The following is a 20,217-nucleotide window of genomic DNA, read 5'->3' on the forward strand; positions in this document are numbered from 1 at the left end:
AAAGGCGTATTTGAGATTGCACAAACCCGTACTTTTTGGGTCGGGTCAGTGGGTCGGGCTGTAGATAATCAGGTCTAGTTGGTGGAGATGGATGAAGCTAAGGCGTTGGCAAATGCGGTAAAATTTGGTTGCAAGTATGACATTATGGCTTTTCACAATTGGTTTATCTTTAAAAGCGAACCGGATAATAACAATTTCACTTTTTTTTCATAAACAACAATAATTGTTCAACTTTTTCACACATAAACAACAATTACATTGTTTGACTTTTTCTGTAATCCCCCGTAAATTTATAAATTTTATTAACATATTTTAACGTATATTATTTATATTTAAATAGAATTTATGAATTTTAGTAATAAAAATATAATTAACGTACATTTATTTTATTTTAAGTACGTTCTAAATATTTAACGATTTTTGAACTTTATTATATTTATATATTAAATGTATATTTAATTTTATTTAAATATATTCTAAATATTTTAACGGTTTGTGCAATCAAAAATAAGGTTTGAATTTTAAGTTGAAAAGAATTCGAATTACGAAAATCGATTGAATTTAGAAAACGATCCTATTCGGTTTTAGATTCAAATCCTAAAATAATATCCTAAGTCTAGCCCAAATGGGTAAAGCCCAATAGTATAAACCAATAAACCTCATCCTCCCTTCCTCCTCAACTTCACGTAAAAATAAAAACCAAAAACCCTCCCCTCTATTCCATTCACGTGAACGGTGAACCAGGACCTTGCTTCACCTCTGCCTCAGCCGCCACCGTCACTTCAGCCCGGACCACCAGTGTTCGTCGTCGCCGGTAAGTTTCCTCCTCATCTCCTCCGTCGTCTCTTCCTCCCTCTCTGTTTTCGTCCTTCCTCTCAGCCCTTCGTTTTTGCGCAGCAACACCGCAAGCCACGCCCTGTCGCCGCCAGCAACCGCCCCTTTGCCTCAGCCACCGTCGCTGCAACCTCGACCACCGCCGCCTTGCACGGTATATTTCGTTCCTCCTCCCTTCTCTTTTCTGTTTCTTTTCTTCCTGATTTGGTTCCTTACTCTCCTCCTCTCATGGCATTGTGTTCGAACAGCCTTAGTTGCGCCAGCCACACCTTCTCCCGCCGCAAGCCACGCCCTGCCGTCGCCGTACCTAGTCACCGCCGGCAGTCTCTCTCCTCCCCTTCTTGTTTTGGTTATTTCTTAAACCCTAAGTTATTTAAATATTTTGATTTAAGTTTATTGATTTTAATTTATGTTTCTTGAATTAAATTATTAATCTTTATAGTTAAATTATAATTTTCGAATTTGATATTGATATTGTAAATTAATTAATTTCAGTTTTGGTTGATTAATATATAAGTTAGGGTTTAATTCGAATTATGTTTTCTTGAATTGAAGTTATAGTTTTTATGATTTAAATTATATATTTCATATTATACGAATTACATAATAAAGTTACTAATTTTCAGATTATATTATATTGATTAAATTAGTGCCCTTAAGTAGTAAAGTGTGACTTTTGAAGTTTTAATGGCTTTAAATCATAATATAACGGTTATATATTATTAAAGTTATTATTTTTATGATTTTAAAGATGTCGAATATATTTTGAGTAAGCTTTTAATTATTTTATATTGCTGGAAATTTTTAAAAAGTAACGTTTGTTGGAGTTTATGATAATTAGGGGTCGTTAGGGAATTAATCACTATTCTAGGAAGTTAATTAATTAAGTTTCGATATTGGGGAGTGTTCTAAATATGTTTAGGATGTGTTTGGAGTACGTTAGTGTTGCTGTAAATTATTAGGAATTGATTTGGGTACGTTTCTTGATTATTTTAGGCGGAGAATTCTTTGTGGGCGACTTTTGAATTCGTTAAAGTGGCCTATCAGTTTGTTTACACAAGGTACGTATATACCTGTGTGCTTGGAATGTGTGTGATTTGTTGAAACCATATTGAAATGATTGATGAACTTCGTTATGTTGAAACAATTGAGGAACTTGGTTATGTTGAAATTGTTGATGAACTATTTTATGTTGAAAATGCATGTTTAATATTGTTGGATGGACATGTTAAGCATATATATTTCGTTATGAGAATTATAGCATGTTGGTATGGATGATTGATGCGAACATGTTGGTTGGGAACATTAGATTATTATATATATTGATTCAGATCGATTGTTCATTGTTCCCTTTTAGCTTTTCACTACTTTATAAGGGTCGAGGACCTTGTTTAGTAAGTTGAAACCTTATACCCATATAGAGGGGTTGATCAGTACAATTCAAAGATAAAAGAAGTTGTGTTTACTTGTTGAATATAATATTTATGTTTGATGAGTCATAACCAAGTATTAAAAGTTAAGTCATGTAAAGTGAAACTGAGTAGCAATAGCTTTAGACTGTGCACGTCTAAAGTGACGGACAATCATGGGTCGCCTATGGCTTTTTCTGGGGCCGGATTGATCACCGGTTCTATTTTTATTTAAAAGTCCCTCGATATCGCAGGTCATTGGGGTTTACGGAGTCGCGCCCGTACCTCGTCTTCCTTAGTGAAGAAGAAGAAGTTTTAGTAGACAACTCAGTCCATTGACTATTTCAATTAAAATAGTACTCTTGTTATAAAAGTCTAGTCCAGTCTAGCTTAGTCTAGTCAAGTGTGGTATTCAAATTAATATGTGTCGTTTGCCCTTACTTATGTTTCATCAGCATCATGTTATGATTGTTCGTTTAATAGAATCATGTTAGGATTATTATTGATTTAGTATGTAGTACTCAGCTTTGCTGATTACGTGCTTTTGCTTGTGCATGTTGATCATGGTTATGCCTTATTGATCCTGTGATGACCCAATCTTTGGTGAGCAGTCTCTAAATATCAATAAGCATTGTCCATCTGCAGGTTTGAAGATGTTGCATCATTGGGATCGGGAATAGAGAGCTTGTATTTAGTTTTGATTTGCTAAGTTGACTTGGGTTTGTTAATTGGGACTTTAAACTTGTCGTATTATTTATATTCCCTTATTTCTGTTGGATGATTTTTGGGATTAAACCTGTAATCGATTATTTACAAACCTAAAGTTAGTTTTATGTTTTCCGCTGCAAAATTCTGGATAAGCCGTTACGTCTTCACACGGGCGATAATGCCTTGATAATTCTCTACGTTTTATATTAAAATGTTGTTTTAGAAAAGAGAGAATTGTCGGGGTGTTACATTTTCACACTGAAACAAAAGTTTACAAAGAGAAACAAAGAGAGAGAGAGAGATTTAGAAAGAACAAATCTTGGGAAGTGGGTGCCCAAGTTGCTAACTTGCAGAATTGTTAACAAAGTACTCTTTGCTTAATCGGGTGATATTTTATCGTCTAACACTTACTCCAATTTTATTTATTAGTTGCATGTTAAAAATGATGGTAATGTTGTAGGCTTGTAGCTCATCACTTTGCGAGCCTAGTTCATTTTGGCGTTAAACGAATTTTGGTGAATCACTTTCCCTCAGATATTTCTCCATATATGCGCATGGACACCGTTGTCCTTGATTAATGAACTAGATCGGATTTACCCTTTAAAAATATATTAAAAAAATATTTAGGTACAAGCTTACTATTGAGTTGATTTTCAAAACAAGTTGTCACCATTGAAAGTGAAATCCCAAATTTTCATTATTTTCCCTCACTAGTCTAACCACGGAGGCTAGCCTAAAATTAATCTAATTATTTTCTTTTCTTTCTTTTTGCCATGACCCAAAGTTTGGGTATAAATACTACTCCGTACAATATATTTTAGATTGTGGACCAAGGTGCACAATGAACATGGTGCACCCAAAGACACACAAGTACATAGCGAAAATAACATTACTTTATGTGAAAATAACATGAATATATTTATTATTTATAGTCTTAACAAAAATAAAAATAAAAAAAGTGAAAGAATATAACACATGTTCTTTTGTTGCAACGTCTTCCATCGTAATTTTTAGGAGTTACATATATTTCCGACCGTATTCTTTAGGAGTTACATTTTCATTTTTTTTAGTATTATTTTACATTAAAGTATTACATCTAAGGTCCCTACCCCCTGTTTTATTTTTTATCTTTCTCACATGGTCCACAAATACTCGCAATAAATATTACTACTTTATTAATCATACTTATTAGTTATTAATTACTCCATTTAAGGATGCGTTCTATTTACCTGATTTTCACTTATTTTTTCTGAATTTATCTTATCTAAAGTTATCTGAACTTAACTAAACTTATCTGAACTTATCAAAATTTATCAAAACTGATTTTAGTTATAAATTGTACTTGGTCAACCTTATTTTTCCTAAACTTATCTTATCTGAATTTATCTGAACTTATTTTTCCTGAAATAAGTGGAAATAAGGTGAACAGAACAAGGTCTAAATATGCTTCGTTAATACGACATAATAAACTTTATTAGTTATATGACGTAATTATATAATTTGGAATCGAAATGACCCGACTCGGATTCCAACCCGATCCGATTAGATCCCGAACCCGATATGAACCTGAATCCGGTGTAACCCAGCTAAATCCGTTTCAATCTGACCCCGTTTCAATCCGCTATGCGATTAATTCGAGCCGATATGAATCCAATCTGATACTAGTTCGACCCGATATGAACTTGAACCTGATATAACTCAGCTTAACATATTAACAATCTCTCACGTTCCAACCCGATCCGATGCGACCCAACCCGAGTACAATCTGACCTATTTACAACTCGATCCGATGTAAACCCTTGCAAAACATCCAACACGGTCCGACCCGTTATGTATCCAAACCGACCCGACCCAACCCATTAGCCAAATGATTCCATTTCAAACCAAATCCGACAAATCCGACCCAAACCCGATCTGTTGCTCCGATTTGACACCAATAAATCACATTTCATTCGCCATCTTCGAATAATTAGCACTATCAGACAATACCAAATCCCAGATTTCGACTAAAACCGTTGTTTACTGTTCTTCCTCTCCCACCACAACACAATCAAAATGCAAAGCTCCTGAAATTTGTAGCATCATCACCTGAACCCAAAAAATACGCTTCATTTTCTCTCTCCTAAACACCCTCGTTGCCCGAAGCCGTTCTTCTTCTCAAATCCACAATAGAGTTTTCTCTGGGTCTTCCACGACGATTTAGGTGAAATAGGTAATCACCCATTTGGTAAAACCCTGCACTTTTTTTATTTAGTTTTTGCTGCAAATCTATTAACTTATTGTTGGGCATAGTTTGTGCTAGTTTTTCGCTGCATTTTATACCTTTTCTAGCTGGTAGTTTGGATTTCTGTTTCATGGGTATTGAATTGAATAGGGTTTTTTTTAGTGATTATTGTGATAGAATTTACCTGGGATTTTATTGAGTTTTGATTAATTAGAGGGTTCCTGTTAGTTGATTCATTTTGAGCTGTTCAATGTGTTCTATTAGAGTTGTGGTTTTTTTTAGTGATTATTGATAGAATTTACCTGAGATTTTATTGAGTTTTGATTAATTAGAGGTTTCCTGTTATTTGATTCAATTTGAGCTGTTCAATGTGTTCTATTAGAGTTGTGGGTTTTGTTAGTGTTACCTAATTCGCAGTGTTGAGTTTATCTATGTAATTATCTTTTCTAACTTGTAAGTAGACAAATATGTGGATCAGTAGAGGTTCTAAAAAAACTATTAGCTGGGTACTGGTGGTGGGGAGCATATCATGGCTCATTCTTCTAATATATTTTTCTTGTTATGCAATTAGCAACTCCCTCAATCCCAAAATTGCTCTACATTACTATTCTGAGATGTTCTAAAAGGAGTTCCATTTTCTTTTCAAGAGTTGTATATATTCTGATCTGCGCCTTATAGCTGATTAGTTGGAATTTTATAATAATGCATGAATTTGATTAGAGCAAACGTATGGAATCGTTAACTGTGCCAAATATGACAGTAAAAAATTTCTCCTTGTCCGCCAGTTCTGATCAACACAATGTTTGGGCAAACCGGCAAAGTACATTTACCTATTATTCTTCGATACGACAATCTTTTTCAATTTGTTTGTATGTGAAATCTATTTCTTCATTAACATATTCGATACTTGGTGGTCTCTGATGGCCAAATGAGTAGTTTTCTTCACATGCTAATGCCCCATTTTCTCAAGGATTATCTTTTGAACTACTTGTCAATTAATTTGTTAAGTTTCTTTCGTATTTTGAGCATCTCACTTGAAGTATGTGTTTAGAGTATATTTTTATTACATTTGCTCATCATTGATAATCTATCAGCATTTGTATCATCTTCAATCTCCGTTGGAGTTATAAACTCATAGTTATGACTAGAGTTTTCTTTCTGATTGCTTCAGGTTGGTCATGTAATAATGGATGTCAGAAATTATGCATCCGCTGATTATATGCCTATACTTAATCTGAAGACATCCAATATTTCAAATAAGATACCAGAAAGTTGTCATTTTGAAGGGCGAGAGAGAGTTACAGCACCTGTTGTTGCTGATAAAATGCCAGAGAATCCTCACTCTGAAGGGCGAGAGAGAGTTACTGGCCATGCTGTTGTAGCTGGTGTTGATATTGATCTTAGGGAAGTTTACTTTTTGGTCATGCATTTTCTATCTACTGGACCATGCCAGAAAACATTTGCACAATTCTTGAACGAGCTTATGGAGCATCAGCTCTTGCCCAGAAGATATCATGCTTGGTATTCAAGAACTGGGGTTCATAGCGGGGAAGAAAATGACGATGGTGTCTCAGTCCCTTTGACCTATGAGAAACTTCTGCATAGGTATGTGAGCGATACAATATTGCTCCGTCTTTTAGCCTGTTGTATGTTTTACAAGGGTTTCACATGGAAACTGCTCAAATATACTCACCAACATTATTCACAATCAATCTACTAGTAGTATTATTAGTATTGTTAGTATTATAATCTCAGTCATCACCATAATTACAATTACCATTATTGTTCTTATAAAAGAATATATGTTTTTTAAAAAAAAAAGTAATATTGCTAATTGTTTAGAGGTTACTGTTTTCTGTGGATTGAAACCTGATATTCTGAGAGCTGTTTTTTTCTTTTTTTTCTTTCTGTCAACAGGTATCCTCACATCACAAAAGATCATTTTGTCAGACTTTTGAAGCAGCTGATGCTGAGTTCCCCTTGTCCGTCTCTTGGCATGGGCAATGGTCCAAATGCAGCTGATGTTCCTACTTTAATGGGGACTGGTTCCTTTTCTCTTCTGAGTTGTATGATCAATTACCTGCTTTGCTGTTATTTTTGTTTCTTGTTTATGAAATAGTTTCGGTACATGTAAAAACTAAATATAACAAGAATAATATTCTTATTTTGCTTTGATAATGTGGCTGTGCTGAACGCCTGAACTGAAACTCTTTTTCGCCTTATGTCATGATTCTTAAGCGCCAACTCATCCTATTATTTTTGTAGAAGTAAGTTTCATGTCTCAGACATCAATTAGCATTGATACACAAGTTACTCCACTTTGGAAAATGATGTGATTGCATTGTTATGTGTTCATCTCCAAGGCTGAAAATTTGTTTCTTGCTCACATGAAGACAATTAGAGTCTTTAGAGAGAGAAATTTCAGGTCTGAATTGAAAGCCTTCTTTGGGGGATACCTTTTCTTTGTTCATGTATTTGGGAATATGTACTGCTACTATGAGATATTGCTGCTGTTTTTGACATGTTATAAACTCTTCTATTGGAGCCATAATTGTTAATTTGTCATTTGTGAAGCGACTTGTTCTTCACAAGAAACCATTTATTGTGCAGCAAGGCATGTTGATTTTCTGCTCAGATCATAGTGACAAGATTTGTGTTCAATGCTAGACCAATAAAGTTTTGGTTATGGTCTCCACTTTCAGGTGATAAAAATGCGGAGAATAAACAAGCCAAACTTCTGCCTCGTTACTTGCGCTGGCCTCATATGCAGGTGGATCAAGTACATGGATTGCATTTGAGGGCCATTGGTGGGGGTTTTACACGACACCATCGTGCTTCATCGATACATTCTGCTTGTTATGCCATTGCAAAGCCATCAACTATGGTGCAAAAGATGCAAAATATAAAGAGACTTAGAGGGCATCGGAATGCTGTTTATTGTGGTAACTTTCTCATCATTGAGTTTATGCTTGCGGCTGGCAGTTCTGTGGATTTGATAGGAGATGTGTGTGGTTGTGTTATTTTCTTGACAACTACAGAAAAGATAATTATTCATATGATTATGTTTGTATAATTTGACTTGGCAATAACTTCCCAAAGTTTGGTACTCGGTAGTCGGTACATTATTATTAGTTTATTGTAACTTCCTCATTGTCATCCTGGCTTTGTTATTGATATAACACTAAAAAGAAAATGCTGTCTGGGTTAGTTATATAAGATGCCAAAAGATTTCAACTTTGCCTTTTCTGTCTAGTGGCTACTAGAAGTATCAGTGCCGTTGAGTTTAGTCAAACTGTTAGTCAACGCAACATGTTCCCTCCATTTTTTAGATGCCACCTTTCTAATTTTATAGTATTTACACACTCTACTTTCTCTACTTATGGTGATTTGTACTTTAGGAAAAACATAGTCACGTGGTATCTTGTTAGATTCGTCTCAATGATTACTTTCAAAATATTAATTTTTTATAATTTTTACTTAATTAATTATATAAGACATTAATGATTAAAATAATGCATTGACAAGCGTGGAAATAGAAGTTTCCTCTGAGTCCATTGTGGCAGAAGTGACCTTTGTATTTTTTTCAGTGCCATTTCATGCTTCTTCACTAAAAATCATCCATATCTTGTGCTGTTGTATACTTGTATATTGTCTGTTGTTTATTGGCTTGACTCTTGAGTATGATCCTTTTCTGTGTATGTCACATTTGTACTTATTTGGGGATATATTATGCCTTTAACATAAATATTATTGCTCTGCCTATTTTTGTAGCCATATTTGATAGAGCAGGAAGGCATGTAATTACTGGGTCTGATGATCGCCTTGTAAAGATTTGGTCAATGGAAACTGCATTTTGCCTGGCCAGCTGCCGTGGGCATGAGGTGAGTTTGACTGCTAGAATAGTCCTTATTAGACTAAACTGAAATGGTTATTAATTTGTCACGCTTATAATGAATTTAAATGAACTCCTTATGCAAGGGGGATATCACCGATTTAGCTGTGAGTTCAAACAATGCTTTGGTTGCATCTGCGTCAAATGACTTTGTCATTAGAGTGGTAAGAGTCCTTTTACTTCAAACTAACTCTTGGCTGTTTCTTTTATAAGTTGCCTAGTAATAGTTTTTCTGCTATTACACAGTGGCGTTTGCCAGATGGGCTTCCGATATCAATATTGCAAGGCCATACTGGTGCTGTTACTGCGATTGCATTTAGTCCCAGGACCGCTTACCAACTTTTGTCGTGAGTTATATACTTTTCAACTTTTTTCTAAGTTGGGGGATTTTTTTTTGCCTACTCTTGTAAGTTGAGACTTGTGCGTGGTTGTTTGCAGATCGTCAGATGATGGGACTTGTAGGATATGGGATGCAAGGAATTCACAGTTCAAGCCTCGAATCTATGTGCCAAAGCCTGTTGATGCTGGGATTGGTTGGTTTATCATATACCATTCTTGCATATTTTTGTTTTGGAGGTTTTTCTCCCCAATTAAACCTTCTCTTTCGCAGGTCCAGCTCAGCAGAATCATCAAATTACATGCTGTGCATATAATGCTAATGGAACTGTCTTTGTGACCGGTAGCTCTGATACTTTTGCAAGGGTAAAGCTAACTGTCTTTTTTATTGTAGTTTTCTAACATTTGAATGATCCTTGGTTAGGAGCTATACAACCACTCCATTCTCCCCATATTAATTGCACCACTTTATACTGACACATAGTTTTAGAGATTTTAATTGACTACTTATTTACGCAACACAAAGCTCTTTGAATCAATTTGCCGAACCTATTGTGTGTGCTCCACAATATTTTTTATTATGAATGGTACTTTTGGACAATATATCTTGTTTTATGCTTTATTTTGTTATTATCCAAACTCTAAAGAAGAAGAGCGATCCAGAGCAAGATATTACTAATGATCAGTCCTATGCGACATTGCCAACGTTAGAACTCCATGCATACAAAAGCTGTTAGCAACTTGAGAAAGACCTGGTCAAATGTCTTGTCTATAATGTATTCCATCTGTCCCATATTGTTTACCGCTGTTGTAATTTATGAATCATATTTTATTAACTGTTTTGGGATGCAAAGCTAGGGCTACTATGAATCTCTGATTGGAGCTACATCAGGAGTGCACTTATCCAGCATTTTTCTGAAAATATGCGTGGTCATCTATGTTTATTTACTGAGTTATTTTGCTGCAGGTTTGGAATGCTCCCAAGTTCAGTGCTGATGAACCAGAGCAACCATATAATGAGATTGATCTGTTGGCAGGACATGAAAATGATGTCAACTATGTGCAATTTAGGTCTGTCTGTTGCTGTTCCTCTTGAACATATTTCACCTTTAAGGAAAGTAATTCTGAAGGGATTCTGTTATTAATTGCAGTGGCTGTGCCATTATTGCAAGACCAGTCACTAGCGATGCTCTAAAGGAGGATCAATCACTGAAATTCAAAAATTTGTGGTGGGTACTGGCATACTGCTATGTCTTATTGTTTTGTACGTGGCATGATCTCTTGCTGTGATTCATGCTGGCGTGTTTAATTCCTTCTTTTCCTTGCGATTTTCCTATTGAGCTTGGTTCAAAGTTTATTTTAGTTCCCCAAGACCCCAACACCCAACCAAGAATATTTTCTTGATCTCTTGTCTACTTTGTTTTTGTAGGTTCAGTCATGATAACATCGTAACATGTTCTCGTGATGGAAGTGCAATAATTTGGGTGCCAAGGTCGCGTAGATCACATGTGAGTTTGCCAGTTTATTAGATTAGCTTTCTCTCTCTAGACAATCTTCGAGAAACCGCCTAGCTCCCATCTTTTAGGATGCCTCAACAAGTTTGGAACAGAAGCTGTATTGTGGCTGGAAATTTTTGTTCATGCATTTAAATTTCCTCTTTCGCTTTAGTTTTCTTTGCTCTATGATGCTTTTTCTCTACTTTGAGGAGTTGGTAGGTTGTATTTTTTGTTATATATAAAAAAAATTAAATTATGTTTTGGATGATTTTGCAGTCTTCACTTTTCACACATGAAAGAACTAACTCTGCTTATTCTGCTTTTAAATTAATTGACTGTCACAGGGAAAAGTTGGGCGTTGGACTAAGGCGTATCATCTCAAGGTGCCCCCTCCACCACTGCCTCCACAACCACCTCGTGGGGGACCGCGTAGGAGAATCCTTCCAACTCCTCGTGGAGTAAATATGATTGTCTGGAGTCTCGATAATCGTTTTGTGCTTGCTGCTATTATGGGTAACTTTCTTTTGTCCTCTTGATTATAAAAAGGTGTATCGGTGTAGTATTCATTTTCCTGCCTTAATTACAAGTTTCATTGGCAGAGTGAGTTTCTCTATAATGTCCAGGTGCTATTGGAAAACATTTGCTGATTTGCCTGGATCCACTTCTTTAATTAAGTGGAGGGCTGTACATTACTCTTTTTCTCTCAAGAACAGCTTCTGTCTTGTCCTTTTCAAACTTTGACATTATTACCCACACAAAAACACATTTTAGCAACACTCCCTCGATCTTTTGTTCTCCCCACTTCCTTTTTCACAGTTGCTAAGGATGGAGAGACTTTGGAGTCACATGGGTTGTCTTCTGAGGGCAAAAGTAAAAGTACAAAAAAGAAAATACATCCTCGAAAGGAAAGTGAGAAAAACAACGAAAAAACTGAACAAAACAGAGGGAGTATGCTTGAAGATAAAGTCATGATCAAAGTTTGGCAGGAGTATTACCCACTTGTATTCAGTGGACCTAGTAGCATCTAGTTGGCTGACTGTTTTTTTTTATTTGCAGATTGCAGAATATGCGTATGGAACGCTGCAGATGGAAGCTTAGTGCATTGTTTGACTGGTCATACTGAATCTGTGAGTGCTGATTATTGTTATATTGTAAATATAAATTATGTTCTTCTAGCACCTTGATGTTTGTAGATGTTCACTTAATGGAACTGGTGAATAGAGATAAATAATATCTGAGGCTCTTTTTAGAACACATAACATGTCATTGCGTGTGAAGAAAATGGAAGAATTGACTTATAGAGAATCAATAAAATATTATTCGCTAATTATTTCGGAAGGTTGCTTGTATTTGTCTAAGAGGATACAAACCTTCACATTATTCACATAGCTAGATTCATCAACTGTGGTATGTTTGGAAGATGTGGTCCTTGCTCACAAATTAACTGTAGATCTAGATTATTCAGAATAGTGGTGTGTTTATTTGAAAGATCCACTGGTGTAGGGGGTGGGAAGGAGTGCTTTAATAACATGTTTTTGTTATAGAAAAGGTTTTATAAATGAGCAGTCAGCAAAATGTAAAATATACAAGAGCAGAGGACTAGTTCTCCTCAAAACAGTCATAACCAAATTACATATTACCCCAATTTTGCTGAATCCACCGAGTAACTATTTAAAGCCCCAATGCCTTAGCCCACAAAGAAGATAAACACCTTAATTTATCCACAGCGAATTACTAGTTAACACGGTTCCAGAGAAAATACTCACATTCCATTTCTAACCACAAACACCACAGAATGTATGAGAAGCACTGGATTTTCCCTGAACTATTTTGGATCTGCTGCAAGTTTGCTTTGTGAGATTTAGAAGGGCAAAGGAGAAGATGTTGCGTAATGCTTTTATAGCAATTCTGTGATGACATCGTAAATGGCAGAATAAATTGAGATAATACAACATGGGCGAATGACCATAAATTCCTTATAGGGATGAATCAATGCTATGTATTTAAAAGGTGTTAATGTTTTATGATTCACTTGTCAGTGACATGGCATCACATCATTCCTGTCGATGACATGGCATCACATCATTCCTGTCGATGACATGGCTTGACATGACACATGACTTTTGCTCAAGAACTTAAAGAGAGGAGTTAGTGAGTTCGAACAGAGTTCCTAGGCTCCTACATTATTGTTAAATTATCCTATCACCGTGGAGTAGAACTTGTTGAATTCAAAATGATTAGAAATGGTTTCCTATTATGCTTACATACAAGGGGATAAAGCTGATAGAAGAATACATAAACATACAACAATCATATTTGTGTCAACCATTTATTCTTCTCAAAGCTACATACCTGTTCTCCATCCAGGCTCCCACCTTCCTTTATTCCTCACAATTTCTACCACTGCTTCACTAATTCTTAAATGGACTTGGTCCACACTAAATTTATCGTGGACCATGCCTAGAAAAATTCAACAGTTTGATTCTAATTTATTTTGACGTGTTTATTAGAATTGTTATGAAAAAAACTATCATATTGGTGTCGATACTACATGTTGTGCTTGAATAATGTGATTTTATGTCACGACTCTCTTTTAAAAACATGGGGTTACTTTGATTCAGAAAATGGTTACTATCATTCATTATCATTACCCCATTGCCTCAAAGAGGCTCCCGCAAGAAGTGGGGTAAGGGGGGGTTACTATATCTAAGAAATTTGGTGCTTAATTTATTAGTCACTATGTGAACAATAAAGGTCACTATGTATGTAAAATGAGTGTTATAGTAAATTATTGGCTTTAGGTCCGCAATAATATTATTGTGGACTAGGTCCACGCAAGAATAATCCCTACTGCTTAGCCTCCACGAGCCCACTGCCACAAACCCACAAGCTCATCTCTGTCCTTAATGACTCCTATCACAGCGCTTGACGGAAGTTGTAGCAGCTCATTGCCAGTTGCCACCACTTGGTTAGTCTCCAACACCAAGGATGACTACATTTTTCTTCCATGACATTGAGTCCACTGACCATGTATAGTATAGTATAAACCCATAAATTATCGTTATGTCTGCTTGTATAAAAAAATATGTTAAAAGATGTTGTGAGTCAAATTCATGCTGTGAATTGACTTTCCCTATCATTTCCCTGAAATATTCATCTCCTTTATATTTTTTCCACTCCCATCCCACCTCCCTTTCTTTAGGGGTAGCTGAAACATGTGTTGATATAATTAATCTTCTCTCATTTTTCAGACTTATGTTTTAGATGTACACCCCTACAATCCTCGGATAGCTATGAGTGCTGGTTATGATGGAAAAACTATAATATGGGATGTAAGTTTCCCCTCCCTAAAACTTCTAGTTTCCAATCTCTTTAAACTTGCTTAATCAACTTATTCGGTGCTTTCAAATTCAGATATGGGAAGGGACTCCAGTTCGGGTGTTTGAAATTGGACGTGGTAAATTGGTTGATGGAAAATTCTCTTCGTAAGTAACCATGATGTGCAATATATTTTGCTTTCAACGTCTTTGTATTTTGTAAGAAGAAGAGTCTTTGTCCCTCTGATTTTGATTATTCAAAATGCCATCTGTCCCAGACGAACCCATGTTGGATTCATGATTACAATTAAATTTTATTTTTATCTTTCTTCTGCAGTGTTCCCTTTTCATTAACATCTATTTGCATTTTCTTTGCCGCTTAAAATTTTTCATACCATATGTAATGTTTCTTTTTGTAAATCAGGGATGGGACATCAATTGTGCTCTCAGATGATGTTGGCCAGATATACCTGTTAAACACTGGGCAAGGGGAATCTCAAAAAGACGCCAAATATGACCAGGTGTTGTATTATCGTGCCTGGTCTTTGCGTATGCTTTCAAATAAAAATTTGCATGCTTGCATCATGGTGATTGCATCTGCTGTTCTTACAGTTCTTCTTGGGAGATTATCGCCCTCTTATCCGAGATGCTCTGGGAAATGTTCTTGACCAGGTAAGAGAGTAATTAAGTTATCTATACAGTACTTAACCTAAGACTACATGATATTATTTCCGTCTGTTTGCTTATAATTACATGCTATTTTTTTGTGGGAATATAACATTGCTACTTTTGATTGGCTGATGCTGACACTAGTCACTCTATGAACTTTGCTGATACAATTTGAATTTCTACTTACAATGATCTTCTTAATATGCTGCTATTGGCTTTAGGTTAGAATTTAGAGATTCTTTTTGTCAAATGTGTTACTTGTTACTTGTAGTCTCGTACTATAGATTTATCCTTTGTTTTACTAGAGTCAGTTGTCACTTGTGAACCTGTCTTACTAGTCATCAGATCTATTGATGACATTTTGACAAGTAGTATGGAATGCTATGATCATTGCTGATATACAATGCAGGAGTCACAGTTTAGTCCGTACCAAAGGAATCTTCTAGACCCTCTTTGTGACTCAAGTAAGCTCAAAATGATATAAAACATTATGCGTCTCTTCTATTTTTGCCTCGCTTTCATTTGGATAAAACGATTACAATTTCAGGCATGATCCCGTATCCTGAACCTTATCAAAGTATGTACCAGCGCCGGCGTCTCGGAGCACTAGGTGTGGAGTGGCGTCCATCCAATATAAGATTTGCTATTGGCCCAGATTTCAGCTTAGGAGAAGATTTCCAGATGATGATGCCCTTGCCAGATCCAGAAGCGATAATTGATGTTCCAGAACTTTTGGATGTTGCTCTATGGGAACCCGAAAATGAAGCTATGAGTGATGATGCAGATTCAGAATATGATGTAGCAGAGGAATATTCCAGTGCCAAAGAGCAGGAAAGTTTAGGGACCAGTTCCTACGGTGATACGGATTCTGATGCAGAGAACTCTGATGTCAAGAAAAAGAAAAAAGACAGTCTTCGCCGATCCAAAAGGAAGAATGAGAGAGCTGAAGTAAGTCATATTCTTCCAGATGTACTCCCTCCGTCTCTTTTTATTCTTTACGTTTGGTATCATGCACGTGATTTAACAATTCATTAATGTTGATCAAGATTCCTCTTTTTTTATTTAAACAATGCAAATTACGTTTATTGATAATATTTTCACTTTTATCCAAAATATGACATTGGGAAAGTGTGAGAGATTTAATGTCTCAATGGGAAAGTGTGAAAGGTTTAGTGTCTCAATGATTTTAATTGATTAAAATAATCACTTGCACGATTTTTGACAGAATATTTAGGACATTTATGACGCGATATAAAAGGAAATATTTTAAATGTAAAAGATTAAAATGGGACACTAGAAACGGAAAGCGTAAAGAATAAAATGGGACGGAGGGAGTACTTCTTTTTCCATTTAAAGTTTACTCACCATGATAATTTGATGTTTCTTAGGACGACTTTACTGCTTCTGGGAGACGTATTAGGAGGAAGAGAATGGAAGCTCGCAACGGATCTTCTTCTGAGAACCGTAGGGGTAGGAGTTTGAGGGGTGGTCGCAAGGCTTCAAAAAAGAGGTCTTCTAAAACTCAACTAATCAGACCGCAAAGAGCGGCAGCCAGGAATGCAATGGGTGTATTCTCTAGAATCCCAGAGACTTCTTCACTTGGAGAAGAAGATGATGAGGATGACTCAAAAGATGATCCTTCAAACAGCGGATCATTTTCTCAAGATTCTGAAATTGGAGATGATGATGATGATCTTGCTTGGAATCTGCCGAGCACGTCGGATCGAGGTGGAGAGAAACTTCACTTTCATGAATCTGCTACTGTAATGGATCCAATTGGGTTGTCTGAATCCCAGGCATCTGTTGGAAATAGAAAGAAATTGGTGCTTAAACTAATTTCCAGGCCTAAAAGTGATGACAAAAAAATGTTGCCATCTACATCTTCTTTACCTCAAACGGAGGAACACAAGGATGAGGATGTGGATTTACATCCTCCTGCTGTATCTGACTCAAAGCCATATCAAACTGTAAACAAATTCACAATCAAGTGTAAAGGCCTGCTAGAAAAAATCCCTAATCGCACGAGTTCTTCTGCGGGTAGTAATATCCCTATGGAAGTCTCTTGTAGTGGACAGCTTGATAAAGGACCTAATAAAGGAGCTGCTGTTGTAGGCAATTCTTTGGAAAACGCTGTTTTTGTCAGTAATGATAACTCTCATGATTTGAAAGAGAAAGCTCAGATGGCACCAAGACCGCCAACCAGGATCAAGATTAGATCAAGTGGAACCTTGAAGCAAGAGAAAACACCTAAACTAAAATTGGTTTCTGGAATAAAAAATCTGGTTGGCACTGAAGATTCATCATCCGCACATGCATCTAGTAGCTTTGGTAGTGGCGTGGAAGAAAATATTTCCAATAATACAGGCTACTATGAAAATAGTCATGGTGCTGATTTTCCTGATGCTGAAACTGACGTGGTACGCAGAACTAGGTCTATGGAGATGAAAGCAAGCACACGGGAAGCTGGTAGAGGACACCGTAAGTTGAAGCTGCGGAAGAGTGACAGATCAGCAGGGTCATCAAAGATTTCTGAGAATTCTTCAAGAGATTGCATGCCTAATTCAAACAGGTCCAGGTCTTCTAGAAGCAGGCAAGACAACTTTTTGGAAGATGACCAGGGTCCTCCAAGTACAAGTCATTCCAATGCTATTGTTGGAAAAATATCGTGGCTGATGTTGTCCGAGCATGAACCAGGTTATCGATATATTCCTCAGCTTGGGGATGAATTAGTATACATGAGACAGGTGATTCTATTGATTCTTTTTTCCATCTATTTTTCCATTTTCAGGTGGTAAAAAACAAGTTTTTCCATTTGTAAAAAACAAGTTTTATTGTTTTTTTTAGATGGTAAAATACAAGTTTTAATTTTTTAGGTGGCAATACACAAATTTTCGATTTATTTAAGTGGTAAAAAACAATTTTTCCATTTTCCTTTTTTTGTTTTTGTTTTTGGTTTCTGTACTTTAATTCTGAAACTAGTGCTTTAATGGATTTTAGGGCCATCAAGAATATATACAACAATATGCCCCGTACGAAAGGGGTCCTTGGAATTCAATAAAGGGACAGATAAATGATGTTGAAACCTGCTTGGTTGAAGCTCTTCATTATGCCTATGTTCCTGGGTCCGGTGAGAGCTGTTGTAAGCTCACACTTAAGTTCATAGATGATTCTTCAACTGTGTTTGGCAAATCATTTAAGTTGACTCTTCCAGAGCTTCTTCATGCCCCTGACTTTTTGGTTGAGAAAACATGGTATGATCTTGCTGTTAGTAGAACTTGGACACCTGGGGATGCGTGCTCAGTTTGGTGGAGACATGAAAATGGAGAAGGTGGCAGTTGGTGGGAAGGTAGGATAGTCTCTGCAAAAGCAAAAAGTCCTGAATTTCCAGACAGTCCGTGGGAAAGCTATGCTGTTCAGTACCAGGGCGATCTTGGTCTTGAGTTACACAGTGCATGGGAACTACACAATCCTGAATATCGGTGGGAACCCCCACATATTCATTTTAATACCCGAAACAAATTTCTTGATTATCTTTCTAAATTAGAGAGGAGGAAACAGGTAACTCGTGCCTTTCCCTTTTCATCTGGCTTCTTTCCTTTTTTTTTTGGGTGATTAAGCATAAAATTAAGCTTATTTCCTCTTTGGGTACTTTATCTGCTGTTTATTCTATAATTATGTAGAATTGTTCTGCAACGAAAAGAACTCGATGCTTTGATAATATTTCTGGAAAAAGAAATAACCTTGTCATTTGATTTCTGAATATTACAGGACTATGGTATGGTTAATTTAGAGCAGGTCTCTCGAAGGCCAGATTTTTTAAACCGGTAAGTCTTGTTAAATGTTCACCCTTTCATCCTTTTGCTTTTTCTTTAGACGCATATCAATTCTCCTCGAGAAAGTACATGATGACCAACATCGTTTTTACAAGCCACAGGCTACAAAATAACTTAACTAACGTAGTGAAATATAAAGCAGAATTGACGGTCATAAGCCCATATAGAAACCCTAAGAAATACACTTAGGTGGCGTTTGGTTCAACAAAGGGAAAGGGAAAGGGAAAGGGAATGACATCAAGAAATAGAGGAGGAGAAAGGAAAGCAAATGTCATTGATTTGATATGTTGTTTGGGTTAGAATTAGAAAAATTCCAACAGTAAGTCAGTATTGTAACCATCCTTCCCTTTCTACTGTAACCACCACCTCTGCCACCCACTTCCCCTCTGTGTTGCTCCACTTCCCTTCGCCGGCGCTCCCTTCCCATTCCCTTCTCTGGCGTTCCCTTCCCCCTCTCTTCGCCGGCGTTCCCTTCCCCTCCGTTTAAGGTAATTGCCTGTGATTCAATATTTTTAACTCCACACTTTTTACTGTTTCGGGTACAGGTTTCCAGCCCCGTTGTCTCTGAATGTGGTCCGATCAAGGCTGACAAATAACTATTACCGGAGCGAGACAGCAGTAAAACACGATATTAACGTGATGGTGTCGAATGCTATGTCCTATTTTTCGAAGCAAGCTGAAATCTTGAAGAAGGTGAAACGGATGGCTGAATTTTTTGATAGAACATTATCAAACTTGTGAACCAAAGTGCCCCCTTTTTTGCGATTTAGGTTACACCAACACCACATATTTTCCAGTTCTCTGCAGATTTTTGTTCAGAAACCATGAACTTGTCTGCATCCATTGCAATTTCACCAATCACTCGATCATTTAACGAGGATCGTCTTTAACTACAGAGCTTGGAGTTGATCCCAGATGTGTATGAATCATCATGTTCTTATGTTGTGTAACTTTTTACTCCATTTTTATACTATCATGCTCCAATTGTTGAATTTCTCCTAGCTTTGGTATTAACATGTTTTTACAGTAAACAGATTTTCTATTATTTTTGTAATTATACATTGAGAAAATGGTAAATGTAACCAAATAATCTTTTTATTAGAACTATTTATGTTAGTTTACAACTTTACATGTTTCCTATTCAGAATGTTTGACAAAAAAGGATAGCGAAGTAGCTAATGTGAAAATGGGATAGTCCATTATCTGTTGCACATCATCAAAATATCAGGCAAACCCTAAACGATGTTTGTTGAATGAGCTTTGCACGGTTGCACAATGCACCAGATGGCAGATTCCATTCAAATTTCTCAATAAGCCTCGATATATGTTCGCTCTTGTCAACCGTCTTCCACAACGAGTAGTCAAAAATCACTTCTACCAGCACAGGAGATTCGGAGTATGCACGAGTTAAAAGCTACTTATATTTTTCAAAGTCAATATGATATGCATATTAAAAGAACAAGAATGAACTAGTGTGTAATAGTTGGACGCGGGCTTGT

At 36.4% G+C, this 20,217-nt stretch overlaps 1 protein-coding gene and 1 long non-coding RNA gene across 2 annotated transcripts; both read left to right on the forward strand.

The window, feature by feature from the left end:
- Nucleotides 1-664: 664 nt before the first annotated feature.
- LOC110775852 (uncharacterized) lies at nt 665-3,128 on the forward strand. Its single transcript, XR_002529890.2, has 5 exons — nt 665-814; nt 898-988; nt 1,083-1,183; nt 1,831-1,895; nt 2,855-3,128. It is a non-coding gene; the product is annotated as an uncharacterized lncRNA (long non-coding RNA).
- Nucleotides 3,129-4,919: 1,791 nt separating this feature from the next.
- LOC110777118 (uncharacterized) lies at nt 4,920-19,847 on the forward strand. The gene is made up of 24 exons (XM_021981736.2): nt 4,920-5,163; nt 6,347-6,780; nt 7,093-7,241; nt 7,878-8,117; nt 8,947-9,056; nt 9,154-9,231; nt 9,314-9,414; nt 9,506-9,600; nt 9,678-9,769; nt 10,371-10,474; nt 10,555-10,632; nt 10,833-10,911; nt 11,244-11,412; nt 11,956-12,026; nt 14,151-14,231; nt 14,314-14,384; nt 14,641-14,737; nt 14,829-14,888; nt 15,295-15,349; nt 15,433-15,833; nt 16,274-17,629; nt 17,883-18,443; nt 18,654-18,709; nt 19,264-19,847. The coding sequence occupies exons 2-24, from the start codon at nt 6,362-6,364 to the stop codon at nt 19,457-19,459; spliced, it is 4,719 nt and encodes a 1,572-aa protein (XP_021837428.2). The 5' UTR covers nt 4,920-5,163; nt 6,347-6,361; the 3' UTR covers nt 19,460-19,847.
- The last annotated feature ends 370 nt before the right edge of the window (nt 19,848-20,217 follow it).

This window comes from Spinacia oleracea, chromosome 5 (genome assembly GCF_020520425.1).
Source record: "Spinacia oleracea cultivar Varoflay chromosome 5, BTI_SOV_V1, whole genome shotgun sequence".
NCBI lineage: Eukaryota > Viridiplantae > Streptophyta > Magnoliopsida > Caryophyllales > Amaranthaceae > Spinacia > Spinacia oleracea.

Bases quoted from the DNA above. Each gene is read 5' to 3' on its own strand.
- LOC110777118 (XM_021981736.2), top strand. From the start codon at position 6,362: ATGGATGTCAGAAATTATGCATCCGCTGATTATATGCCTATACTTAAT. The intron at 9,057-9,153 runs GTGAGTTTGACT...TCCTTATGCAAG, and splicing joins CCAGCTGCCGTGGGCATGAG to GGGGATATCACCGATTTAGC. The intron at 9,601-9,677 runs GTTGGTTTATCA...TCTCTTTCGCAG, and splicing joins GCCTGTTGATGCTGGGATTG to GTCCAGCTCAGCAGAATCAT.